Source organism: Halictus rubicundus, chromosome 11 (assembly GCF_050948215.1).
Source record: "Halictus rubicundus isolate RS-2024b chromosome 11, iyHalRubi1_principal, whole genome shotgun sequence".
Lineage (NCBI taxonomy): Eukaryota > Metazoa > Arthropoda > Insecta > Hymenoptera > Halictidae > Halictus > Halictus rubicundus.
The window spans coordinates 16116201-16142137 of NC_135159.1; the positions used below are offsets into that span (position 1 = coordinate 16116201).

A 25937-nucleotide genomic window follows, 5' to 3' on the forward strand; every position below is an offset into this window, starting at 1 on the left:
GGTTGTAGAAGGGGAAGCATTTCGAGGGGAATACAAGCCCATCTGGCAATTATCGAGAGGAACAGACAGGGAGGAAGTAGGAAGAACGGAGCGGTGACGGTGACGATGACGACATCCCACTCCCACTTCTGCTCGTCCAGAACCAATAATGAAAAGAAAAAGAAAAAGAAAAAGAAAAAAAAACGGAAAAATTCTACCATTCGTTTTGATGGAACTCGATATTTTTTTCTATAAAAAAGTAAGTAAAGTACATACTTACATACTATGTTACATGACAGTCTGGTGGGGGTAGATTGTAAATTACATATTAAGAACATTTTTCTTGTATAAATTACATGAAAATATTTTATTATATGACAGATACAAATTAACTTCTGAGAATTCTTTGATAACTTAGCAGGTTTTTAAGGTGATACGTCGTACATCGAACAAAGAGAAATAACAAAATTGAAAATATTTATATTCGCGATTAAAAACTTTACCCAGCTGAATAAATGTTAGTTAAATAGTTCACGAACTCACGAAGTACACTCAATAATTTCTTGTTCGGATGTATATTCGGATGTATACGTAGAGGACGACAAACAAGAAACGTCGTGTTGTGTCAGTCTGTTTCCTTTGTACAACAATTCGGTAAAATCAAATCTATTTTTTCCGTTAAATTTATATGAAAACTTTTGAACGCGCATAACAGTTAATGGTAGACTGGTACGACGGTACTCCAAAATATGTACATTATAGAAGACTGGTTCCGTAGATTTCGGTAAAACTTCCTTGATTCTGTAATCACAACCAATGTTATCATTATAAAGAGAAATCCTAATCTCTGACGAGATCAAAGCATTTCTGGTTTCGTTCATCCTTGGCAGAATTATTACGTTTTTATATTAGTTTACTTATCGAATGGTATACGTATATATGGTATATATGTGTACTGCCTCTGATCTCTGCGTCTTTTGGTCTTTTACTAACAAAGGGTAACTAATGAGATGAAAATTAAGTACTCACGGTTAGCAAATCTTTTTATTTAACTTCATTTCAATCATATTATTCGATACGCTGGTTACTTCCTGCTCGTACACGTTCAGTGCTCCTAGTAGTTTCTGGTAGGGCTGAAATAAATATTTTCTCGTCACCGTGACTATTACGTAAGTATTATATTTACATGCATAGGTGTACCCTGGCTGGGAAGTTGGTGCAAGTTACCTCGGAGAAAATATGATTCTCTTTGCTAGCTTTTTCTAACTCGTGTAACAGTACTTCCAACGTATTAAACGGTAACCAGACTGCCGGCGACACTGACGTTAAGAATGTTTCAAGGCCAAAATGTTCTTTACCATCCCCCAAGATGGCATGAATGTACTCTACCGCTAAATCGCTGGCTTCCACTATTCTCCCACTGTTCAGCATGAGCCGCAAAAGTTCTGCAGCATTCCGTTTCTGCGATATACAATAGAATAATGGATAGAGTTTTAGCCAATGATAATCGTTATCGGTAGACTGCGAATCTTCAGGCTTTTAGGCTTTAGACTTTAACGAGTTTCTATTTTGATAGGTATTCTATCGAAATCGGAACAAGCTAAACTTCACCTTCTTTTTTGCAAATGCATAAAGATCCGCAGCTCGGCGACCGGCTAGTTTCAAACTACCTTATACGATATTAATAACCACTGAGGTATAAACGCCCCCTCTTGAAGTAATTTTCTAGAAACGGCTTTATGCAATTCGCTGCATCTGTCTCTCTCGTGTTTCAACGTTAGATATTGCAACAGCCTCCAAGCGGTGTTCGTAATATTCGTATCGGAGAGGCCAATGTCGAATATGTCGTTTTGAATCAGCCAATTCCAGGCATTCGAATCTTCTCTTCGACTTAACCGAATGCACTGCGAGGTCAGGCTTTCGACCACGGAGCTTTTATTGATATTAAATTCGTCGCACAAATGTAACGCAGTAGTGTATAAACCTATAGTTGACAAAATAATGATAAGCTCCGAGGGGCCAGCGTGAGCAACCACGTGAAGTTCCGAATTAATTTTGGATATTTTCAATCTGGCGTCGACCACGTGGTACTCTTTCTTGATGTCGTTCAGCTCGAGGACTTCGATTTGCTTTTTGATCTTATAAGGCAAGATATCTTCGTTGCTTTCTCTCGCAGAAATCTGTCTGTCAAGGTGACTCAGGTCTTCCGAGTAGTTCTGATCTATCGCGGGTCTGACGATCCATCTGTATTTGTCGGACACAAGATGCAACGCATTGATGCACGTCAGCAAACATTGCGCTTGCCTTGACACTATAGGGACAGATTGTGACTCCTGGCTCAAACGCATGGCCTGCTCGTACATGACAGAGGCAGCTGAAACAAGTAGATTAATACATAATCCCGAGTCGACCGTTTTCTCTTTTTACATCTACATCTGTAGATGTAAATATAAGAGGATGCACATAGGTATTCGCATTGTTACCTTTACGCATGTTTCCTTTATTTATATGGAAACTGTACAAGAAATTGTAATAGTTATTTTCCATGAGATCCACACTCCTCGCTCTGCCCTCCACTATTCTTTCGAGATCCTCGTACATGTCCACATAGGGAAATGAGATCAAGTCTACGAGTTTTCGTCTCTCGAACAGAGTGACTACCAACTGCCTGAGACAGTCGACTTTACGGGCAGCGTCCGGGTTCAAACTTAAACAGTTGTACGCTTTGGTGTGATGACCCAAGTTCAAGTGTTGCGTGAACACAATCGAATGAAGCGTTGGTAAGTTAGGCTCGTCCTTGTCAGCCATCAGTATAGCTGTTTCAGCGAGTTCTATGATACAGTCGGCGGCATTGTGCTCCTCGAACAGTTTAATCACTTTCAAATAATACTGAATCAACGAATTATTTTTTGATAGCACACTGGTCTCGAGCAAGGTGTTGGCTAGGAATTCATCGGTCAAAATCCCACCGGACGCTCGAAGAAAGTGGTCGCATGCTTTCCGCGCTTCTCCCATTTCCAACAAAGCGACCGCCAATATGAACTTCCTCGACGCGCTGTTCCATTCGCACCACGTCTTCAGAAGTCGGACATATTCTTGCACGAGTAAAAATTGGCAAGTGGACAATAGCCATTCTGGAAAAATGAAGTTTCCCGACCTCGGCCATCTGTTTCGAATGCAATGTTACAATTAAGGAAAATTAAGGGAGTTTAGCGAGTATACTGATCATTGTTTTTGAAGAAGGATACACCAATTGTGCGATTAGCGTAACGTGCGTCAACATGCCGTAATGCCATGGTATCAAAGTGGCAGCATTCAAGTTAGTGTGGGCTATTAAATTGTGAGCGTATTTCGCCCCGCCACTTTGTATAAATAATTCCAACAACGATAACGAACGATGCTGCCTGAATCCCACGTTTCCTCTGGCATCTACGAGTTTCAATAATGCTAGGCGTTGAATACTGGAATCTCTGAAAATATTTCTCATGTTTCAATATCACTCCAAACTCGAATATATGTAACTCGAAATGTATTTCCCGGGGGGGGGGGGGGGAATGATGAAAATTCTACTTACAACAATGATTGCGCCGGCGCTGGCAACGCCGTCGATTCGCATATCCATAATACGACATAGTAGGCCTGCGTTAATCCTACTGTTCTCGGCGCCAACGATGATTTGATAGAATGTAACGACCGCGAATCGAACAACTCCGGCCGTAATAGTATCATCTGTTGCAAAATCAACAGATTTCTGCAAATTGAGAACCTCAATTGCGATATTTGAGCTACGGTTTTCGATATTGCCGAGATTCCTAGTTGACTGCCGAAAAAGTGATTTATATTCAGCAATATTTTCGACGCATCGTGATCTTCGTTCAATTGTAGCTTGTGCGGCTGACCGAGGTCATACGTTAATGCTTCAAGTAGCATGGCCATGGCACTGGACAGATCCCGGACATTTGATAGTCTGTGACAACTAGGATGATTCATAATGATGTTGCCGATAGGTTCTTCCGATTCGAGCAACAGCTTCGACAAGATATCGTCGATAATACTGTCTGGACTTTTCAAATGATACAATTCCCTTTTTATCAGGTTCTTTGTTTCTTCGGACATTTGCTCTTCCAACAGTACCAACACGGACATTAATGTGATCAGATCCTGGCATATATCTTCGTCCTGTGATAGAACAGGCGTTGTTCTGAATCGTGACACGCAGCAATTTTCGTTCCAGAACATTAAATATTCCAAAGCTCCTGTTGGCCTCAAAAGCGAAAACGACGATTTCTTCAGTAGCACTATCCCGTAAACGTCAGGCAGTAGTAACAGTCCCACGGGTCTGGCACTGTTGGCGTGATACTGTACCACGCAAGAATAAAATCTCGACCAACAACGATTTTCTATCTCCAAGTAATCTTGATCCATAAGTTCGTAATCCATCATTTCGGCTTGTATCTCCTCTTCTACCGCGAAGCAAACGCGATCTTTCAACTCGGTGGCAGAAAAAATGCTGTCGTCCGTGCACCTTCCATGAAGATTTTTTCTAGATCTTCTGCGGGCATGAATATTTTGTTTCGATCTTCTGTAAATATTCAATGCTTTCTTGATATCAGCCAAAGAAAACTGTCCAGGTTGAAAAATGTAATTGATGTACGCCCGTCTTGGATTAGTGTCGGGATCGCTGAGAACATAGTCTCTGTCCGGTGTTTGTTCCAAGACCGTTGTTTCCCATTCCGAATTGACGCGGGCACCGTTTAGCGATAACTGTGCATGCGTTACTTCGACGGTATCCATGTCGGTGGTCCTCCATACTGCCCACAATCGTGTAGTTGTGAACGAAAAATCAACTAAATGTTGCTGTGAACATAGAAACATATTATGTATTTATTATATGTACACCCATCGGTAACGATAGGTAGATACACGATCGCATAGCAGTGCTAGTAATCTTTCATCGTGTAGACTTACGTCTTGTGCGAATCTTGTGCACAATCTTACAAACTTGAATACGCCGTTGTCCAGAACTGGTTTTAAAATACTAAACTCGCATCTACTACTAAATTTCAGAAAAGTTCCCAAGTACAGTTCATTGTCGGGTCCTAGAGCTTTTCTCAGCAAATGACCTTGCGCTCCTTGGGACGCTATACGATTATCGATAGTCGCATCGGTTACAGCTATGCATTGAGCTTTGTTACAGGACCACATACGGATGTTACCCTCGCGACACAAAGCAAACAGGTACGTATCGCTTCCACAATTGTGTATCACCAACGACATAGCTACGTGGGCTTCGGAGCTACGACCTCTAAAAGCAGTCGCTATGCCACTGAGAAACCTTGGCACAATAGAATCCTCCTTTAACTCGCTGGTATGCACAACACCAGTTTTAATGTCGAGCCTCAACAGGAGTATGACTCCCGAATTATATGCAAGCGCGAACAACGCGTCTTGAGGTGGTATGTACCACGAAGTAGCTGCATGAGGCACAGGAGAATCTGTGGGAGAACATTCAATAATTTATCATTTATACGGTATTGTAGGATAACTTTTTTTCAAACTTTTGATACGTTTTTCGACTTACTTGTTGTTCCCGCATTTGTAATGACGTAAGACATATGAGAATCCTCCTTTGCTTTCTTGACATTTTGACCGGATGCTTCGCCGAATATCGATTGTACACCTAGATCCTTGTATGTACTAAGCTCCTTTGGACAACCGAATTAACAATATAATTATTCGGTTAGAAACAACGATTTTACCCATCAGACCAAACTCTTTCAAGATACCTACGTTTTTATAAATTTTTTCAGGGTGAGGAAACGACAGTTTATGTATACTGGAGACAGTTGCTATCAATATGATAACAGAACTGCCTATTTCGTGTATCGAAATACCATCCAAGATTGGCGTATCTGTAAACTTGTACCTGATTCTACAATTAACCAAATTAATGTCTAAACTATGTTCAACCAACTCGAGTACATCGTGGGAGATGCGCCAGTAAATAAACCGATTGCGAGTATAATACTTGGTGCAATCTTTGTACGAGTAACCGCCGGCTCTCTCCGGCACTTTTATATCTTGCAAGGTACTTTGACTTCCTCCTATAATGAAAGAAACGACACGTATATTGATATTCACATCGGTTTCACTGTTCAAACCTAGGATACCCTCTATATTTTACAAATCAATTGAGTAAGATTCAAATCTATCTTTCAGAGAAGTTTAATCATTTGATCCGAATAACACTCTATATTCTGAAGAGCAAACACCGCTTGTATTCTTTTTAGAACTTGACGTATTGCTCAAAGATTTTCGTTAATGGGGGGATCTCCGAAAGGTTATGGTCACGCACCTGTGTCTTTCGTAATTTCGTTCCATTTCTCTGGCACCGTTTGATCGGGCACGACTTCTCGATAACCAAGTGGAAATTCTTCCATTTTCCGGTTTACTTTGAAAATAAACACTGTGTCGTTTTAATTATCAAATTACATTACAATGCCGCTTCAAATTTTAGCACGTATCGAACGTTTATGTTGCGCTTCGTGCGGCTCGTTTTGGCGCCCTCAATCCTCGACATACATACATACATACATATGTAAGAATAAGATACGTACATAACCATAATCCATAACCTCAATTGCTCAGGCTCAAGCTGGCTCAAGCTCAGAGACTCAGAGTTGCTCAGAGTTGACACAGGTTATATATGTAGACGATTGTGGACGATTGAGACGCGCGCGATGATTTTTCTCAATAAATACACCCGACTCGATGATCAGATCAAATAAATACGCACGAATGAAGAATTCTAACAACGTACAAGTTAAGATGCACGCATGCACATTTTTCCTGATGCAAAACATAATTTGAAATAAACATTACAGCTTTTTCGCCGATTTTGTATAATAAAAGAAAGAAAAGGAAAAACAGTAAACAGAGCATGAATAAAAGAGTTGTCACAGCATTCTACCTGATACTGAATATAATATTTTCAATTGTAATTGTGCTGCTGAATAAATGGCTGTACATTCACACAGGCTTTCCAAACATCACATTGTCCATGATACATTTTCTGATTACCTTCGCGGGATTGATAGTCTGTGAGAAATTTGACGTGTTTTGTTTAAAAGATGTAGCTATCAAGGAAATGCTATGGATCGCCATGACGTTTTGTGGATTCGTTGTACTTACGAACTTAAGCCTGGCTTATAATACAGTCGGAACGTATCAAGTGGCTAAAATGCTAACAACGCCTTGCGTAATAATATTGCAGATAATCTTTTATAAAAAACACTGTAGCAAACTCGTTAAAGTAACGCTAATCCCAATTGTATTAGGCGTAATAATTAATTTCTATTACGATATACAATTCAACATTGTTGGAACAATATATGCTACTATGGGAGTGTTTGTAACATCGCTGTACCAAGTGGTAGGACATATTTGTACACCTCTTAAAAAACAATTTAATCTCAATCTCAATCTAATCTCTTTATAAACTTTTATTTATAGATGCTGAATACAAAACAGAAAGAATTCCAAATGGATCCGATGCAATTATTGTATTACCAGGCACCCTTGTCTGCTGTTCTATTAGTCTTTGTTATACCGTTTTTAGAGCCTTTGGAGCAGACATTCGCAAAGACCTGGTCACCCATAGACCTAGTATGTTAACATCTAATCATAATGTAATGTAAAATATCAAAGGAAGAAGAAGAAGAATGAGAAGAAGACTATGCATATTTTATTTTCAGATGATGGTTGCACTATCAGGTGTTGTTGCATTTTTTGTTAATTTAACTTCCTACTGGATAATAGGAAAAACTTCGCCGTTAACGTATCCTTTTCAACATATATAATGATTTATAAAACACACAACTTCTAAATGCTTTTTATTATTCCTTACATTGGCCAATTATTCTAGTTACAATATGGTTGGGCATTCCAAGTTCTGCTTATTACTTCTAGGCGGATCGTTAATTTTTCATGAAACATTAGCTATAAATCAAGTGATAGGTATAACATTGACGTTGGTTGGCATTATTTTGTACGCGCACGTTAAAGTGAGTACATAACACTGGATAATTCGTGACTACATATATGTACGTGTGTACATTGTTATGCTACAAAATCATCGTTTTCGATATAACTTTATTTTCAGATGAAAGATACTCAGATTGCAACAACGGAAGAGAAAGGGGGAAAACCGTTGCACAAAGTATAATTTTGTACAAATATGTTTGTAACATGTAATAAAAAGTAAACTATAAAATTCTCTCATGCTTTCAGTACTTCATCTATCGAAAGCCTATCAATACGATTCTCAATGGACAGCGTTAATGAATTGATATGATTGAAGAAGTTTATTATAAAAAAAAAGAAAAAGAAAAAGAGAGAAGCGTAGAGAGCAAAAGGGAGGGTCACAGTCACACCTAGGGCTAAGGGAGAATATACATTTCGCAATGTAAGGGTAAACGCTTCTCGCGAAGCAATGAAACACTTCTTGCGAAGGAATCGTTTTTCAAAATCATATAGAGCGTTACTCAAATGTTTTCCCAGGTGTATCGGACCCATCAGAATGTTTCTTCAAGCTCCCTTATATACAAACGATATACCAATTCAAACACTTTCGGGAAAAAGATGAGTGCGTTGGACACCTATCGACAAGGAAATGTACCAAATAGTCTTCCGACTTGCGCGCTGCTTGATGCCCAGTAGAATCGCGGCGGGAATGCTAAAGATGACGCGATTCTTTTCCATGCAAAATAGTAGACATTTTTCTGTTCCATGCTAAAAATCGTTTGTGCAACGAATTTGAACTGAAACTTTGTTTCGAAACGAAGCTTGTTTCTATGGCTACGAAGCAATTCAGGTGGGGATAGAAGTTGTATATGTTGCATCTGCATCTGCACCAATCTGTACCAATCAAACAAGCCATATTGTACTTACATTTACATACATACATAGCAACACATAGTAAATAGATACAACAACGTGTTCTTCATTTTTTCGAAAAATATACGATTTACGGTAGTGAAGAAGAATGAAGATCGAAGAAGTAAAAAGTACTGCGAAAACTCAAAGAATTTCAGCTCATACACACATAAAAGGTCTGGGTCTTGACGAAAATGGAGTTGCGATACAATCAGCGGCCGGCCTTGTTGGTCAAGAAATGGCTCGTGAGGTTAGAATCCTTTATACGTCTACAAGTATTATCTATCAGTCTAATATATGTATCAAGGAAAAGAAAAACCAATTGCAAATTCAAATTACAATATAATGTGAAACATTTTAGGCTGCCGGGATAGTGGTTGACATGATAAAATCTAAGAAAATGGCTGGTCGAGCAGTATTATTGGCTGGACCACCCGGTACGGGAAAGACTGCGATCGCCCTTGCTATCGCACAAGAATTGGGCAACAAAGTGCCATTCTGTCCTATGGTGGGTTCAGAAGTTTATAGTTCTGAAATAAAGAAAACAGAAGTTCTCATGGAAAACTTCAGACGAGCTATCGGTCTCAGAATCAAAGAGACCAAAGAAGTCTACGAAGGAGAAGTTACAGAATTAACTCCGGTCGAAACAGAAAATCCAATGGGTGGATATGGAAAAACAGTATCCCATGTGGTCATTGGATTGAAAACTGCTAAAGGTACAAAACAGTTGAAGCTGGATCCTTCTATATACGAGTCGCTACAAAAAGAGAAAGTAGAAACGGGAGATGTAATTTACATCGAAGCAAACAGCGGGGCTGTGAAAAGACAGGGTAGAAGCGATAATTTTGCCACCGAATTCGATTTGGAAGCCGAAGAATACGTTCCATTGCCTAAAGGTGATGTACACAAAAAAAAGGAAGTCATTCAAGATGTAACGCTACACGATTTAGACGTTGCCAATGCAAAGCCGCAAGGTGGACAGGATATTATGTCCATGATGGGACAACTAATGAAACCTAAGAAAACAGAAATTACAGGTAAAAACGTGTTCATGAAAATTTAGTAAGTTTTATTCGGTATCCGATGTCGATGTAATTCCATTGAAATATTTGATTACAGATAAATTGCGTAAAGAAATTAACAAAGTAGTAAACAAGTACATCGATCAAGGAATTGCAGAACTAGTGCCCGGAGTTTTGTTCATAGACGAAGTGCATATGTTGGATATAGAAACATTCACCTATCTTCATCGTGCTCTAGAAAGTGCCATTGCACCTATAGTGATTTTTGCCACGAACAGAGGACGCTGTATAATTAGAGGCACAGAAGACATTGTATCACCGCATGGAATACCTCTCGATCTCTTAGATAGATTACTCATTATACGAACGCTGCCATACTCTAGAACGGAAATAGAACAAATAGTTAAGTTAAGGGCAACAACGGAAGGATTGCAAATCGAAGAGGAAGCTGTAACTACCTTGGGCGAGCTAGGTACCAAAACAACTCTCAGATACGTAGTACAACTTTTAACTCCTGCCGCATTAACGGCTAAAGTAAACGAGAGAACAGTTATCAAGAAAGAGGATATCGAAGAGGTAGGATCTCTTTTCTTGGATGCAAAGTCTTCTGCTAAAATTCTTACTCAAAATAAAGATAAATTTATGAAGTGAACACGTTCGTTCTATCGTTCATATGTACTTGGCGATATATTTTTTATTTAAGATTCAATTGTAAAGTTACATTATATCATACTATATTATATTATATTATATTAAACATTTAACATCTAAGTAGTCGATTTAAAATTTGGTCAATAAATAGGAGAAAGAAAATTTTGTAAACTATGAAATTTTTAAATATCGTCTATTTCGTTACCTCCCGTTTCTCTTCACGTTATAAATAGTAACGTTAATGCATGAATGGAATGCGTGACGTTAAACATATCATCGATAAGCGAAAACGGTAGTTGAATGCCTGTGAAGTGTATTTTATTTACATGCACATATAAAATTAAGGTGCTAGTTGTACAGTATGTACTATACTATGTTAATTGTTCGGCAAACTTTCGAATACTTTTCAATTAGTTCAGGATATACAACACATTGAGCAGGTATACGTGCGAAAGTAATTTCCCAATATGGTTTAAGTTGAAGATATGTATATACATACACACACATATATTGTAAGCGAAGGGTTACAAAAGTTCAAACTGTAATCAAGAGTTGTGACATCGGTAGACGATATAACAGTAGGTCTTGCGGTATAAAATCTCCCTCCACTCGAACGTGCTACTTAGTTTTCAGAAGTCCAAGTGGTTATAGGGTCCAGTACTAATATTTGAAACAGTTTTATAAATTCAACGGCACTTTTTGGAAAGCGCAATGCTCCGCATCTCAGAAATCGCAAAGTGTTCCAAGTTGCTACGTAAACGTAAACTGATTCAACAGACCCGCGGATTGGTGTTGAGTAATGTAAAAGCAGGAAATATCGAGAAACTGCTTCCTCGAAAGGATGAATTTGAACTTAGACATATAGGCCCGCGCGAGAAAGAACAATTGGACATGCTGAAAACCATTGGTTTCAAGGTAGTAACTCTTACAGAAATATTAGAAATTAAATATTTCCGTGCCTCGTGTTTATTTCAACAATTTCACAGAGTCTGGACGAATTAACGAAAGCAGCGATTCCAGCGAAAATTTTATACAATGAGGATTTAAAGATTGAACAGTCAATAAGTAAGTATATGTAGACCGAAACAGGAATTATATTTCAGAAACGTGAGGAGTCACGAGACTCTTGATAAGAAACACGCGAAGCGATAACCCTTTGGCACTGAAACACTTGCTCTGTCAGAGCAAGAACAACTTGCAAAATATTAAAAGAACTGCTTATAATTTGTTACGCACGAAACATTGCTATCAATTATTCGGTACACATCGGATAAATAAGAATTTATTCGATTTGATGCCTCTCTGCGTATACTATATTACACGTATACGTAAAAGAGTATCTATTTATGCGCTAGTTCCTTGGTGAAACGATCACAACAGACTTTCTATAAAATAAATATATTTCAGCCGAATACGAGTTATTGAAAAGAATTACGAGAATCTCTGAAAAGAATGAAGTGTGGCGTTCTTATATTGGCATGGGCTACCACAATTGTTGCGTTCCTCACACAATTATGAGAAATATATTTGAAAATCCAGGATGGTAAGGAACAATCGATCATTAACATATGTATGTATGTATACCGATATGTATATATTATAAACATAAACGAATATGCCATTACCGTTTACTGGGGCACAGGACAACACAGTACACTCCGTACCAGCCGGAAATTTCCCAGGGAAGACTCGAAGGTCTACTAAACTATCAGACAATGATTTGCGACTTGACTGGCATGGAAGTAGCGAACGCGTCGCTTTTAGACGAAGGCACGGCAGCAGCGGAAGCATTGGCCCTAACTCATAGAAGCAACAAGAGAAAGAGGTTGTTTGTTTCCGACGTTGTTCATCCTCAGACTATCAGCGTAATTGCTACGCGTGCTGCTTCTCTGGGTCTTTCTTTCGAAATCGGAGATGCGTTTCAAGTTGATACGAGCGCGAAGGACGTTGCTGGAATTCTTGTACAATATCCAGATACGACAGGGTCTGTCCGCTTGTTCGAAGATGTTACAAAAAGAGCACACGCTGACGGGGTACGTGTGGATAATGTTCGATTTATATTACAGTACAGTGCAGTACATTTTACAGTACATTACGTTATAGACGCTGGTTTGTGTCGCTGCTGACTTGCTAGCGTTGGCCATTCTTCGACCCCCGAGCGAATTCGGAGCCGACATTTGTATCGGCACGAGTCAACGATTCGGCGTGCCTCTGGGATACGGAGGCCCCCACGCAGGATTCTTCGCTTGCCGGCAAGAGCTGGTGCGTTTAATGCCCGGTAGAATGATCGGCGTGACCAAAGATTCGATGGGCCGAGACGCGTATCGTTTGGCTCTGCAAACGCGCGAACAACATATCAGAAGAGACAAAGCTACCAGCAATATCTGCACCGCGCAAGCACTGCTGGCAAACATGTCCGCAATGTACGCGGTCTACCACGGACCGGAAGGTATCAAGAACATAGCGAACCGGGTACACAATTTGACCCTGACCCTCGCCAAGGGTTTGGAGAACGCCGGGAACAAGATAGACAACGAGTACTTTTTCGATACCGTCAAAGTACTGCCACGGTTACCCATAGACGTTATTAAGCGTAACGCGGCTTCGCACAAGATCAATTTCAGGTACGCTCGCGCTTTGCTGTGAGCACTTTCCATTCGTTTCAACAGACAGACAAACAGAACGAATCTTTTCCAGATACTTCGAAAACGGTATTGGAATATCCTTGGACGAAACTACGACTGTGCAGGACATAAATGACATCTACGAGGTATTTCGTGCGGAGACAACGGTTGATAACGTGTGTCGAGACGAAACTTGTACGGACAGGGACTTGAATCGATCGTGTTTCGTTCGTACCACTCCGTACTTGCAACATCCTGTGTTCAACAGCCATCGTTCTGAAACAAGAATAGTTCGATACATGAAGTCGTTGGAGAACAAAGACGTGTCTTTGGTACACAGTATGATACCGTTGGTGAGTCTGCACACTATTCGCGTACCTATAATCCTGAGGATCAGCGGTGCCGAGGTCTTTCCACCAGAAGGTTTAACGACGATTTGAGAATGTTTATGGTGTGTGTAATTGCATTTGCGGTCGCGATTTGTTTTGCGATAGGGATCCTGCACGATGAAACTGAATTCCACGACGGAAATGATGCCTTGCAGTCTGCCAGGGTTCACGGACATTCATCCTTTCGTGCCTGTCGAACAGGCCAGAGGATATCAAGAATTGTTCGCCGAGTTGGAGCAAGATCTGTGCGCCATAACCGGTTACGACAACATAAGCTTTCAGCCAAACAGCGGCGCTCAAGGAGAGTATGCTGGCCTGAGGGCCATACAATGTTACCACGAGTCCAGACAAGAGAGGCACCGACAAGTCTGCTTGATTCCCATTTCTGCTCACGGCACGAATCCAGCCTCTGCTCAGATGGCCGGTATGCAAGTGAAACCGATCCTGGTACAGAAGGATGGCTCCGTCGACGTGGCGCATTTAACAGAAATGATCGACAAATATCGGGACAAGTTGTCGTGTTTGATGATCACGTATCCTTCGACAAACGGTGTCTTCGAGGAGACGATCGCCGACATTTGTTCCACGGTTCACCTAGCCGGCGGGCAGGTATACCTGGACGGAGCTAATATGAATGCCCAAGTCGGTTTGTGCCGTCCAGGTGATTACGGTAGCGACGTGTCGCACCTAAATCTGCATAAAACTTTCTGCATACCTCACGGAGGTGGCGGTCCCGGAATGGGACCAATCGGAGTGTAAGTTGAATTGCGAGAATCTGCATACCTGAAAGTGATTTTTTCAATAAAAATCTGGCAAATTTTCTCTATTTCTTTCTGTCTAGTAAACGGCATCTAGCGGCCTTTCTTCCGAGTCACCCGGTAATCGACTGTACGGGTAGTAACATTGGTAACGTTAAAAACGACGTTAAACAACGATCCGGCACGGTGTCGGCTGCTCCATTCGGTTCGTCGGCTATCTTGCCAATCTCCTGGGCGTACATCAAGATGATGGGTCCCAAAGGGTTAAAGAAAGCCACGCAAGTCGCGATTCTAAATGCGAACTACATGAGCAAGCGGTTGGAAAAGATTTACAAAACCTTGTACAAAGGAAAGACGGAGTTGGTCGCTCACGAATTCATCTTGGACGTGAGGGACTTTAAAAAGACGGCGAACATCGAGGCTGTCGATATCGCGAAAAGATTAATGGATTACGGTTTCCATGCTCCCACAATGAGTTGGCCTGTTACAGGCACGTTGATGATCGAACCAACCGAATCCGAGGACAAGGGAGAACTGGACAGATTCTGTGACGCTCTTATCTGTAAGATTGCCAATGTTTCACGACTCTGTCCGCCTTTGTGTTCCGACACGGTCGATTCTCTATCTCTCTTCCTCTCTTTTGCAGCCATACGGCAAGAAATCGACGACATTGAAAAGGGAAAACTAGATATTGCCAATAATCCATTGAAAATGGCGCCGCATACTCAAGAGCAAGTGATATCGAATACATGGAATCGGCCGTACTCTCGAGAAGTAGCAGCGTACCCGGTTGTAAGTGCAACGCGTATCCATTCGAAACGAAAACAATTTTAGCAGAACAAACAATTTAACATACGATTCAACAACATGTACATGTTCATGCTCGCATTTCAGCCATTCGTCAGAGGAAGTAATAAAATTTGGCCCAGCGTGGGAAGAATAGACGACATATATGGTGACAAAAATCTATTCTGTACTTGCCCTCCTGTTTTCTAAGGTGCCGAGATGTCGACGTGCCGAGGTGCTGAAATGAACAATTTCTGTAGATACACTCGTAACGAATAGCTCTGTACAGTTAGTTATAGTGGAACTATTTAAATATTTATTGTAGCATATGATATATTTATGTATAAGTTGTAAATGAATTCTAACAAAAAGAAAACGAAAAAAGGAAAGATTTCATTTAACTGCTGCCACATAATATTTGTCCAATTGATTCTGTGGCGAAAACTATGACGACTACTACGCGAATGCAGTACTTATTCGATGAATATACAATTCGATATTCGATTTGACTTAATCGTATCGTATTTACACACTCACACACACACACACTCTCTCTCTCTCGTCTAGATACTGGACATATACATTCATGATTCATTATAAACCGGGCATAAGATACGCTATGTTATCGAGCATCTGCGAAAGTGTTTCGTGTTTCGCTCCATTTGTTTCCGGAACTTGTTGCGTTAAACAGATCAATGGGCCCAGAGCGCAAAGTAACGAATCCAGAAGAACCGATAGGCTGCCGGATACCGCTATTTGTCCATCGTGTTCTTTAAGACGTTCGCCAATGATGGTTAAGCTTTCACCGAGCAGTTTTAAATGGGCGGCAACGTCGATTGGTTGCGTTCCGACTACTTTGTACATCCCCGTGCCGACCAACGGTTCGTTAACCAGATCTTTTCCAGATCGGTTCGACGGAGGTGATACCGGAACATTTCCTACCACGGACGGTAGCCCCAGCTGAATTGTTTTCTTCGAGGTAGCGGGCTTTTGTTCTTTTCCATTACCTGCAATGCAATGAAAACCAAAGAAATTATAAAAGGTCTGGGTTATGTTATATCATCGCATACCGCGAACTGTTCTTTCTGTGATTCGTCTACCTCTAAACGAGACGCATGCATACAAAACAAATAATAATGAAACATCTACCACAGAATTTGTAGGCATAAAAACAGTATTTAGTATTCCGATCAAATGTTCACTAATACGCGTGCACGAGAAGCAAATTAGGATGAACAAACTCTACCGCATGACTTTAGTAGCATACTCGTGAAAGTGATGTATACATGAGAAGAACCAACAAACCCACCAATTTTATTAATGAACTTTTTTCGCGAAGCGGGCGCTGGCATTTTCCAAACAGGCTCATCTTTACTCGCTGGTAAAGAATGAGGCTTCGCCGCCAAGCGTATCGCGCGTCTGCGCCAGTTATACTTTTCCAGATTCGGCACTGTAGCCCACAGTTCTCCTAACCGTTTCGAAATTGCTGCAAAATCTACAAAAAGCAATGTTTCACCAGTAACATCAGCTTTCTTTCCTAATTCAACCACATATTATACACACTGTACACCTGTTCTGATCCGATTCGCTGAAATCAGTCTCGGCGAGGATTGAAAATATGAAGAAAAAATCTTTCTACAAGAGTCATGCATAAGATGCGCCGCTACATCACTGTAAATAGAGAGATTCGTGGATTTCAAAAGTCCAGCTCGTGCTAGAAATCTCCTGTGCTACTTGATCCGTAAAAAGTTTCGTACCACAGAATTTTTCTGGAAACATTTTTCAGAAATATTTTTAACCTCGTCCCAGAAGATACTGTAGCGAATCGAATTCGAATACATTGTACGTAGTGTGCAGAAAGAAATTAAGCTTATGATCGTATACCCATATATGGACATTGCTCTAGTAATTCTTGTCTAATTCCTTTAGCCCATAACATGTAAGCGGTAAATCTTGTTTTCTGAAAATATTATTCAATCGTAAGACTATTTTCGTTAGCAACAATGTCATTTCTACGTACCCCTTTGTCTTTTCGTTGCGCCTTCATTCTACCTATTATTTTGCCATCTTTGATAATTAGCTTTTTCTTACATTTCTCGAGCATGTATAAACTATTGGCTTGCGAAGGCGTCGTTTCTTGGCCAGGTGGCTCCAGTTTCCTAAAACCTGCTTCTCTGTCATCTATCATGAGCGGATCTACTTCGTCATCGCTCCCAGAGTCCATACTGTATCTGTCGTCTTCGTTTAACCCGGACGGATCGTCCGACTCCGATCCCGACGTTTGTCCCTCGTTATCCGACAGCGTTTCATCCTTGATTCTTTGTTGGCCACAATTCGAGTTCGAATTCGAATTCGGATTCGAATTCGAGTTTTTTCTCTGTCTCGCGCCGCTTGCATGTATCGGCCGATTATGCGTCACAGGCTCTGAATCGTATCTATCCAACAATTGCTGGCGTTGTAATTGTTGAGCTTTCTGCCGTTTGTATTTGTTATCCGTAAAATCGTCTGGCGATTCAAAGTCGACCAATTTCGAAGATTTCTTTCTCACACGGCCACTGCGGGAGATACCAGTGACCTCTAGATCTGAAATATAAAGCCGACTGCACCTTGCCAAGAAAGAGAAAGGGTCCAAAATACTTTGTAACACAGCTAGCTACCACTCTCAACATCGATCGATAACTCAATTATTACTCTTTATGCCTACGCATCGTACACAAATGTACTGTACACCAAACGTATATATATATATATATATGCGTAGATAAATATTACAACATAGTTTGCCGCATACTCCTCCTCTCCTATTTCTTGTCAAACTCGACAAATCTTTTAACCGAACTCGAATTGAATCTCGTGGACGCGTACTATGTGATAGAACAAAATAATAGTTTGGTTGACAAATGTAAACAAAGGATTCCCTGTGCACGCGATCGGAGCATGTGAAAGTCTCCAAAAGATATTCGACATTAACGGACCATTAACGGGTATCTTGAGACTCGGCCAACAGCCATTTCTGTCTTCTGGTAATATATTATTGAATTGTGCATTGTCATTCGATTCAAGAAATTTTATTCGAAAAATCTCATAGATGTAGAAAAAACCTAACCTCGAACGAATTGTAGCCGTCACGAGAGAACATACCCGTGGAAGGAGCAGTTTTCGTTCGGTCTGCGCATCGTCGCCCTAATTGGCGGAACTCCCACTCCCTTCCCACTATACAGCGGGTCTCGCGAGTTTCGCCACTCATTTCCTACTCACTTCTTCTGCCCACTCGTTCCGTAGTTTCGTTCTACCGCGTATATTGCTAGTGGTAGTGGAGTAGGGAGTTTGAGGGAGTTCGCAGCGCCCCCAACGTCTTCCGAGCTGCGCGAAACGGGTATGTTCTCTCGTGACAGTGCCACTTTAGTTCAACGATTCTCCGCTACGAAGGAAAGCGCTAGAAACCAAAAGTTAAGCAGCTTCGACTAAAATATCGCCAAGAAAATCGACAAATTAGCTACGTACGCGCGCAAATCATGCGAAATATTGCAAGCGGACACGAGCAATACAAGCAAGTGTTCTACAAAACGTTTTTCCTTGTGAAATAAATGCTGATCTCACCGTCACTTTTCTGACGTTTCGGAGTCACGAACATATCCATAGCGTTGCCCTGTTGTTCCGTGATGAGCTTCTTGCGCCGCGGCGTCTTCTCGGATCTCGCGTGTTTATAAACACTGGTTTGCATCATGTAACAGCAACTTTGCTTCTTTTTACTATAGTGCAATCATCTGATCGCATTTTCTTTGCCCATTTTTCACAATCGAATCTTTTTTCGTAGCTAAATTAGCCCGTTTTTATTCTATGACGTTTTTAAAAACAACTGCTACAAACAAAACCAGAATGCACTGGTGTGCAGTTCGTACTATGTACGTGCGCATTCACGACTCGCGGCGCGAAATTTGAGAATCGGTTTGTCGGGCATCGTGTCTGATCCGTGCGATTGTATTATTCTATATAGAAATTATTTTTCTTTTTATCGAGGAACTACGGTCAATGTACGAAGGATTATTGATTTCATTTAATTTCATTTTATTTTGTCGGATTCAATAAATGTATACAAAGAATTGTTCAAACAAATTATTCGAATCGATGGATCATTTGGAATCATTTCTCTATATATCGTCTTCTTGCTGCCACCCATCTTCGTCGGATAAAAATCTTCTTTTATGGCTGGTGTTCATGTAAGGTCTTAAAGCCCATTCTGTATCCGCAGCCGCTTCCGCGTCCAACGTACCCAATTTAATTTCATAGAGTTTCAATTGGAATCTTGGTCCTACTTCTGTTAACTCGATGTCCTTCCCATTGACTTTTCTGTAAGTGTGGTGTCGAAAAGATATATAATCGTCGTGATTGGCAAAAGTAATTATTCTCTTGCTATCTTCTTTGGGCACGGGGAATAGGTATTTTAAAATACTAGTAACTCTTTCTCCCAATTTTGTCTTGAAGTTGTGAAAAATAAGATGAGGATATTGTTCGGACATTGTTCCAATGTTTGGTATATCGTGTCTCATAACAACATCCGTTATTGTAAAGTACGCTGTAGGTCCGTACGGCAAGTGACAGACAACAATGGAATCCGGTACCCCTCTGTGTTCGTGTACAATTACAAAGTCTGTAACATCGTTTGCCCTACAAGCGTGAAGGAGCTGTTTCATTTCGTAGTTTCCACGATTCATTCTCTGAGAATTAGGAAATATTAGGCGCAATTCCTTGACAAACATTTTCAACCTGGAACTAGGATCACGAGAAGTGGTGATCACGATTTTTGGATTTTCTACTCCTGCCCATCTGTACTCGTCGTCCTCGTGAGAACCTACAGTTCCACCCATTTCCGTGCCCATAGCAACGGCCATTTCTGGTCCAGCGTCTTCCCATTCTAAACTGTTTTGTACGCGCAACGCGTCCTTCCTCAGATCTGGATGAATCGGTATATTTTCTTCTAAACTACGTTTCAGCTTTTCTTTCTTCTCCTGTATGCTTTTCAATTTATCTTGAACCGATTTTCTGTACAGATATTCCCTACGGAGTCTTGCTTGCCTGCGCAACATTTTGTCCGTTCGTATATGTTCTTTGCTCCTTTTTAAAATCTTATTAGCCGAAAAAAGAAAAAAAGAAACGATAAAGTCAAGAACCGATCATGACAGAAACGTAAAGGTTATGCTAAACATAAACACGTGTTTGTGAGTTTTCAATGTACTACAATGTACTATTCGACGCGCACATTGGCACATCGACATCAGAATGATCAGAATTCAGAATGACGACAGCCTTGGATTTTGGCATGCGGTAAGAGTACTCTTACTCGTGAGCGGGTGGAGCTATACAGGGTAACCCAAAAATGTTGCATTTCCTTCAAACGGGTGATTCCTGAGGTAATTGGGATTTTGTTAAGGAGTTATTAACGAAAAGTACAAAACAATCAGAGCGCTGAACCTGCCGTTGGCATTGGCCGGGTCGGAATCGGAATCCGCCAGTTGTAGCCGCGCTCTGATTGGTACGTGTTTTTCTGATCCAAGCTAAAAATTAGACTAGGGGCAGCACTATACCGGCGTGGGCTAAAATCCCGGGCGTGAGCACTTTCATTTCTTCTCTGCCTATTTCGCGCATGTAGTTGTGGGTTAGCCTTGTTGTAAAGTCTCGGCTCCCCTATTCGATCACTCGAGCACCCACTACGTCATGAATATTCATATACCGGGAGACAAGTATTTTCTAATTTGTCTCGTCTTAATCCCTTGAATCCCTCCAATCATATTTCTCTGAACTGCTCTGAGCGCTTCGTACACACGGTATTATCAACAACTAGCGTTAGTGTTACGGTCCTACCAGGTCCTACGTCCTCCGTCTGTGATTCAAGTGCATGTATCATATATCAGATATCAGTTCAGATATAATGTCAAAAGCGATGTTTTGAAAGTCTCCTTCTTTCTACAGATAATTTCTCGAAAAGCTACAAATTCCAACGATACCCGACTCTCTACCGACGTAACGTCCAACAAAATTATGGATTTGTTGGGATCTATTATGAATTCTATGGATAAACCTCCTACAGTCAGTGATAAGCAAAAAGCATTGATGAAAAGTCAGTCGCAAGTTAATCTGTAATCTATAATCTATATCATCGGTCTTTCTTCGTTTTCGTAGTAATTGTTTTCATTGACACCCCGTAACTTCTCTTGTGTACACACAGAACAGAAAGAAGAATATCAGAAGCATCAAAAAGCAGAAGCCGAAAGATTAAAAGTTTTTCGAGAAAAGGTTTAAACGTTTCCTTTGGAGCATTGCTTTCATAGAAAGAAATTTATCGAATACGTATTACCGCTTTCATTTTTATTGTACCAGGTAGAAACAAAGATTAACAAGTTCCTCCGAGATGACAATTTTAAGGAATACAAGTTCCCTCCTATGGACCAGATTCATAGAAGTATAATGTACATAGAAAAAACTATAGTTCAACTTATATACAGTGCTAGTTATATCTTGTTTCCCTGTTGCAGACACGATGTTGCCGAAGTTGCAAATGTGTGGGCATATTCGTTCGGCGAAGACGGCGTGGATCGGCATATCATGATCTTTAAGAGGGAACATGCTCCGTCCGAAGATCAACTAAATGCGTTACGTAGGGGAGAGGAATGGAACGAAGAAATAGCTAAGAGAGTCGCAGAAGAAAAAGAGAGACGCGCCAAAGAAGAAATAGAAGATGCGAAAGCCAAGAAACGAAAAGACAATTTTGTACCAAATAGTTATTACAAGGATAAGTATCAACATTTAATAGGGAAGGAAGCTGCTCTAGAAGCAGCCAAGAAAACTGAGGCCAACAGCAGTTACGGCTGTGGTAGGTACACATTTTGAGTTTTCGTCTCTTGCACGGATGGTTGCCGCTAATTCAAAGATTGGTTTCAGTTCCCAGCGAAAACAAGAAAGATCAAAGAAGCATAGAACAGACGTTGGCTGATATTCGTGCGAAGAAAAGGAAACTAGAGGAAAGTGGAAATACAGAGAAAACAAGTTCAGAAAACAAAGATAAAAGGATAAAATAGTTGAACGATATAGCGATCATCTTGAATCGAAATGCTGTATAATAAGGGTGACTTTCATTCGTTCTATATGAATATTAGTATTAATCGTGTGTACCTGCGATAGCTTCGAAAAACAAGTTATTGGCTACTATTTCAATTTAGTAGATGTATTTATTCAAAGACAAATTAACGAATTAACTTATATACAGAATATAATAATACATCCAGCGTGTACAGAAAATTTGAACGAAACACTCTATTATATGTATAGTTTTCTTACAGCTTCCGATATTTTCTTTTACACCTCGTTTATGTACAGTAATAGCTCGCGATATTTCTTCTACATGTCGACACAATTAAATATATTCCGTGGTCAAATACTTTGCTACCGATGTTCTCGGTGCAGGTTTCGGTTTGGTTATGGACAACGAGTCGAATACAATTTGCTCTTTCAAGGCTAGCAATTTCTTGAAAACTTGATTGGTTGTCGATTTATACAACTCTAGTCCTCGCACAATTACAACATCTCGAATGTAGGCTGCATTATCGTGAACCAACTGCTTCTAAATTTGCAAAAGATAATCGATAATCGGTTAGAAATCTCGGTAGCGAGAAAATTAACGACGTTTAGATGCGTTTAGATGCTGAACGATGGGAAAAAAGCAGAAGAAATAAAGGCATGTACCTCCTGTTTTAATTTCGGATTGGTAAGCGACACAACAATATGCTGTACTTGAACTCGCATCACGGACACTAGTACTCCGTCTATCGTAGCCATAAGCTCCGGTGTAGCAACGTTTAAACAGTCCTCCAGCAGGCTGATGTAAATTTTCGAGAAAGTTACCGTATTATCGGTCAATGTGATCCAACGATCGTTCATTAAGTAAGACGAGGGTATAGCTATCCCGAGATCGTCCATTTCGCACAAGAACTTTTGAAAGTTTCTGGGCGTTTCTAAATTGGTCGGTCGCCAAGCGTCCTCGGCTATATGCACCTTTACAATGTCAACATATTTTTCACCGGAATCTTGTATAGCTTTGGTTAACGGGGATCTCAGTTGACCGTCTAGTTGATAACGAAAGTCCATTCCAAGTTGCGTCAACTGAGAAGAAAATTACTTTAGGAGCTGTTTCGAACAGGTATGTATCTGTGTATATGTCTCGGTATGTGCTGTTGTTGCTTAGAATTGGTATTTTACCTGATCACAGTGACATCGAACCGAAACTATACACTCCACCAAAGTGCTTAGCGACACTTTCGGAACAAACAGCTGTTTGATTAAATGCGTCGTTAGATGTTTCACTTCTTGACTACACCATACGACCAAACCTAAAATCAAGAGCATTTCGATGAAGGAAAAGCAAGCCGGAAAAGATCGACTAACAATGTAGTACACGACTACGTCATCTATATATGTGTACCCGATCAGCAGACCGCAGACCGCAGACCGTATAGTTACCAGATGTACAATTTGTAGATAGTAGAAAAAGTTTTCGAAACTCTTTAGCAATTTCCACGATATTGCTAAAAGCGATAGCGCTAAGTTGTTTCGCGTAAGGCGCGATGCTGCCTTCTCTTTTAACTCTTTTCAAGCGTGCCCTTAGCACGGCGGTACACAATCGTAAATACAATTGACAGGCTTGAGCGCTTCTGTTTAGCTGTATCAATAGTCTGACAACGCGTCGCGCGCTTCTCAAACCACCGCCTTGAAGCGATTTTGTTTCCGCGCTCACTTCCAGTTCTTTCGTTAAAACGTCGACCAGAGATCGTCCTCTATTGTTTACTTTGGATTGTATATCGAGTAAAACCGGCGACATTTGGCAATCTTTTAAATAGGTTTTCGCCTTCTCTAAAAGGCTGAAAGCTTCTTCGAAATGGCGTTGAGCTATACAAGAATCTAAATCTTCTGCAACTTCTAGCATCCATTCTGGTGGTGGTTCGAACAACTCGGAGTCCGCGTCGTCTATACCTAAACATATGTATATATATATATATATAGAAAAAGAAAACGGACTACTGAAAAATGTGATGCAATTTATCAGAATTTCATTTGGCTCGACAATTTGATCGAATTGTACCTAGAGTATTAGAATCGAGAGACATCGATCGCGAAGGTGCCATTTTTTCTTCTTTCGACCGTGTATCGATATTCTGTGCTTGTCCATTTGGATTATCTTCGGCTAATTTCATTTTCTTCGCTTGTTCACATTTATCCAACCACTCTTTCTGAAACGAAAACGAAAACGATAACATTGAAATTTCTAGTTTTATTTCTATTTCTATTTCTATTTCTCAAACTTATATATCTCGTTCCGACGATACTCGGATGTATATTCGTTGAAACACTAACTTTGCTCGTCGCAGTCGCGCACTGGAATACTCTTGTATCAGAAAACGCCAACAGCTTGAACGCCAATTTTACCGTTCCTAAATCTCTTACGTTAACAACTGCTAAACTTTCGAGATTATACACCGCTTGCATTTTATATCTGGGCGGTCCGCGTCTGTTCCCATTCGCTAACCAAGAGGAGATCATTAATATGTCGTTGAACAGATACGCGTGAACCCTTTTCAGCGGAGTTCCTTCCAGCGGATCTAGCTCCAGCAGCGATCCTTCGTGCAAACACGTACGTCCAGGTGTTTCCGCTAAACTCTGTAAAGCAAATCTGAAACTAATTATTATTTCTTGTTTTTAACGAAGCGCGTACAAGTTGTATCGGCTCACCATCGCGCCTTCTACATTTTCAAGCAGTTGCATCAGCTTTTGCTTTTGTTCCTCTTCCTTGGAGGTGAATTCGTTGGCACCTTCTTCTCGAGATTCTGATAAATCTTCGAAGATAACACCCGTGGTTCTGGTCGACCCTAACGTGCTCAACAAAGAACGCTGCTCGCTCAATAGTTGCGACAACTGATACATTTCGCTTTCCAGATGCGAAATTTCTTTGGCTGTTTCTATAAATTGCATGTAGTTTTGATAAACGTTGCGTTTCAGCTGCGCCGACGTATTGTTGGCGAGTTCTTGAATCTTTGCTCGTTGCTGTCTCAATTCGTCCGCACCAACGCATTGTGCGCTTAGTTCTTTAACAACTGAAACGAAACGAAACGAAATTGGTCTGATATTTCGTATTCGATTTATTCACCGTACGATACTCACATTTTTCTGGACTAAAATCTTCGGTCGCAAATACTTTTGCCAAACTATCGGCCATCGTATAATACATAAATACGTACGTAGTCGTTACTTGGTGCTCCGCTCAAATTTCATTTTACGGACGTACAACTGTCATCGTGTACTACAAAGTGACAGGCATGAATCGATTAGTATGCATCGGTTTAGTTAAATGTTCAAACTACATATGCATCTTGATGCGTTCGTATGTATTTTACAGGTTTAACAGTACCTCGTCGGTGCTGATCGGTGAGCACAGTTCAGCTTTGTTGGACACAGTGATCAGTGAGTGAGACAATAGCAATGCTACGGTTATCCACACCACCGATGGCACCAATGGATAGGTAAATAACTTGTAACCAGAGAGGATCTGTTCTAACCTTTTAGTCCGCTATGCTTGTAGGGATATTGGCGCTGCCGCGCCATTCCCCTAGGCACGCGCCTAGAGAATATGCTCTGACGAGGTTGGCACTCTCAACCTCGGGCAATGCAGGCGAGAGAACCGCCCGATGTACTCTCTCGCTGCCGGACTCTCGATCGAGACAGACGTCTCGATCCTACGCTCTCGAA

General features: G+C 40.7%; 8 protein-coding genes across 11 annotated transcripts; 4 read left to right on the top strand and 4 right to left on the bottom strand.

The window, feature by feature from the left end:
• Window positions 1–316: 316 nt before the first annotated feature.
• Nup160 (nuclear pore complex protein Nup160) lies at window positions 317–6551 on the bottom strand. The gene is made up of 11 exons (XM_076797192.1): window positions 6335–6551; window positions 5770–6083; window positions 5561–5684; window positions 4948–5474; window positions 3554–4836; window positions 3228–3449; window positions 2463–3145; window positions 1650–2353; window positions 1207–1440; window positions 1009–1112; window positions 317–780 (listed from the first exon to the last, which is right to left on the bottom strand). The coding sequence occupies exons 1-10, from the start codon at window positions 6417–6419 to the stop codon at window positions 1011–1013; spliced, it is 4278 nt and encodes a 1425-aa protein (XP_076653307.1). The 5' UTR covers window positions 6420–6551; the 3' UTR covers window positions 317–780; window positions 1009–1010.
• A 123-nt stretch (window positions 6552–6674) lies between these two features.
• On the top strand, window positions 6675–8533 carry LOC143359319 (solute carrier family 35 member E3-like). Its single transcript, XM_076797206.1, has 5 exons — window positions 6675–7411; window positions 7492–7644; window positions 7734–7816; window positions 7904–8042; window positions 8141–8533. Exons 1-5 carry the CDS (start codon window positions 6920–6922, stop codon window positions 8201–8203), a joined length of 930 nt encoding a protein of 309 aa, XP_076653321.1. The 5' UTR covers window positions 6675–6919; the 3' UTR covers window positions 8204–8533.
• Window positions 8534–8671: 138 nt separating this feature from the next.
• On the top strand, window positions 8672–10765 carry Pont (RuvB-like helicase pontin). Its single transcript, XM_076797198.1, has 3 exons — window positions 8672–9163; window positions 9275–9950; window positions 10033–10765. Exons 1-3 carry the CDS (start codon window positions 9023–9025, stop codon window positions 10584–10586), a joined length of 1371 nt encoding a protein of 456 aa, XP_076653313.1. The 5' UTR covers window positions 8672–9022; the 3' UTR covers window positions 10587–10765.
• A 107-nt stretch (window positions 10766–10872) lies between these two features.
• On the top strand, window positions 10873–15389 carry LOC143359312 (glycine dehydrogenase (decarboxylating), mitochondrial). The gene is made up of 10 exons (XM_076797196.1): window positions 10873–11501; window positions 11573–11651; window positions 11994–12129; window positions 12229–12619; window positions 12690–13210; window positions 13284–13563; window positions 13705–14354; window positions 14441–14919; window positions 15004–15149; window positions 15252–15389. Exons 1-10 carry the CDS (start codon window positions 11298–11300, stop codon window positions 15351–15353), a joined length of 2988 nt encoding a protein of 995 aa, XP_076653311.1. The 5' UTR covers window positions 10873–11297; the 3' UTR covers window positions 15354–15389.
• On the bottom strand, window positions 15309–19107 carry LOC143359315 (uncharacterized). 3 transcript variants are annotated; one of them, XM_076797200.1, is made up of 5 exons: window positions 18744–19107; window positions 17164–17720; window positions 17028–17103; window positions 16453–16638; window positions 15309–16150 (listed from the first exon to the last, which is right to left on the bottom strand). In XM_076797200.1, the coding sequence occupies exons 1-5, from the start codon at window positions 18868–18870 to the stop codon at window positions 15738–15740; spliced, it is 1359 nt and encodes a 452-aa protein (XP_076653315.1). In that variant the 5' UTR covers window positions 18871–19107; the 3' UTR covers window positions 15309–15737. The 3 variants fall into 3 exon arrangements, with proteins under 3 accessions (XP_076653315.1, XP_076653314.1, XP_076653317.1); XM_076797199.1 differs by having other exon boundaries at window positions 17164–17726; window positions 18744–19106; XM_076797202.1 differs by lacking the exon at window positions 18744–19107 and adding an exon at window positions 18285–18533 and having other exon boundaries at window positions 17164–17726.
• On the bottom strand, window positions 18570–20529 carry LOC143359318 (U3 small nucleolar ribonucleoprotein IMP4). Its single transcript, XM_076797205.1, has 2 exons — window positions 19171–20529; window positions 18570–18702 (listed from the first exon to the last, which is right to left on the bottom strand). The coding sequence occupies exon 1, from the start codon at window positions 20228–20230 to the stop codon at window positions 19295–19297; it is 936 nt and encodes a 311-aa protein (XP_076653320.1). The 5' UTR covers window positions 20231–20529; the 3' UTR covers window positions 18570–18702; window positions 19171–19294.
• LOC143359320 (sperm-associated antigen 7 homolog) lies at window positions 18576–22479 on the top strand. 2 transcript variants are annotated; one of them, XM_076797209.1, is made up of 6 exons: window positions 18576–18693; window positions 21114–21261; window positions 21370–21437; window positions 21522–21610; window positions 21677–22014; window positions 22083–22479. In XM_076797209.1, the coding sequence occupies exons 2-6, from the start codon at window positions 21183–21185 to the stop codon at window positions 22217–22219; spliced, it is 711 nt and encodes a 236-aa protein (XP_076653324.1). In that variant the 5' UTR covers window positions 18576–18693; window positions 21114–21182; the 3' UTR covers window positions 22220–22479. The 2 variants fall into 2 exon arrangements, with proteins under 2 accessions (XP_076653324.1, XP_076653322.1); XM_076797207.1 differs by lacking the exon at window positions 18576–18693 and adding an exon at window positions 20980–21037.
• Exo84 (exocyst complex component Exo84) lies at window positions 22345–25703 on the bottom strand. Its single transcript, XM_076797197.1, has 9 exons — window positions 25600–25703; window positions 25353–25491; window positions 24924–25285; window positions 24549–24851; window positions 24277–24424; window positions 23658–24167; window positions 23397–23527; window positions 22884–23300; window positions 22345–22761 (listed from the first exon to the last, which is right to left on the bottom strand). The coding sequence occupies exons 2-9, from the start codon at window positions 25417–25419 to the stop codon at window positions 22555–22557; spliced, it is 2145 nt and encodes a 714-aa protein (XP_076653312.1). The 5' UTR covers window positions 25420–25491; window positions 25600–25703; the 3' UTR covers window positions 22345–22554.
• Between the last annotated feature and the right edge of the window lie 234 nt (window positions 25704–25937).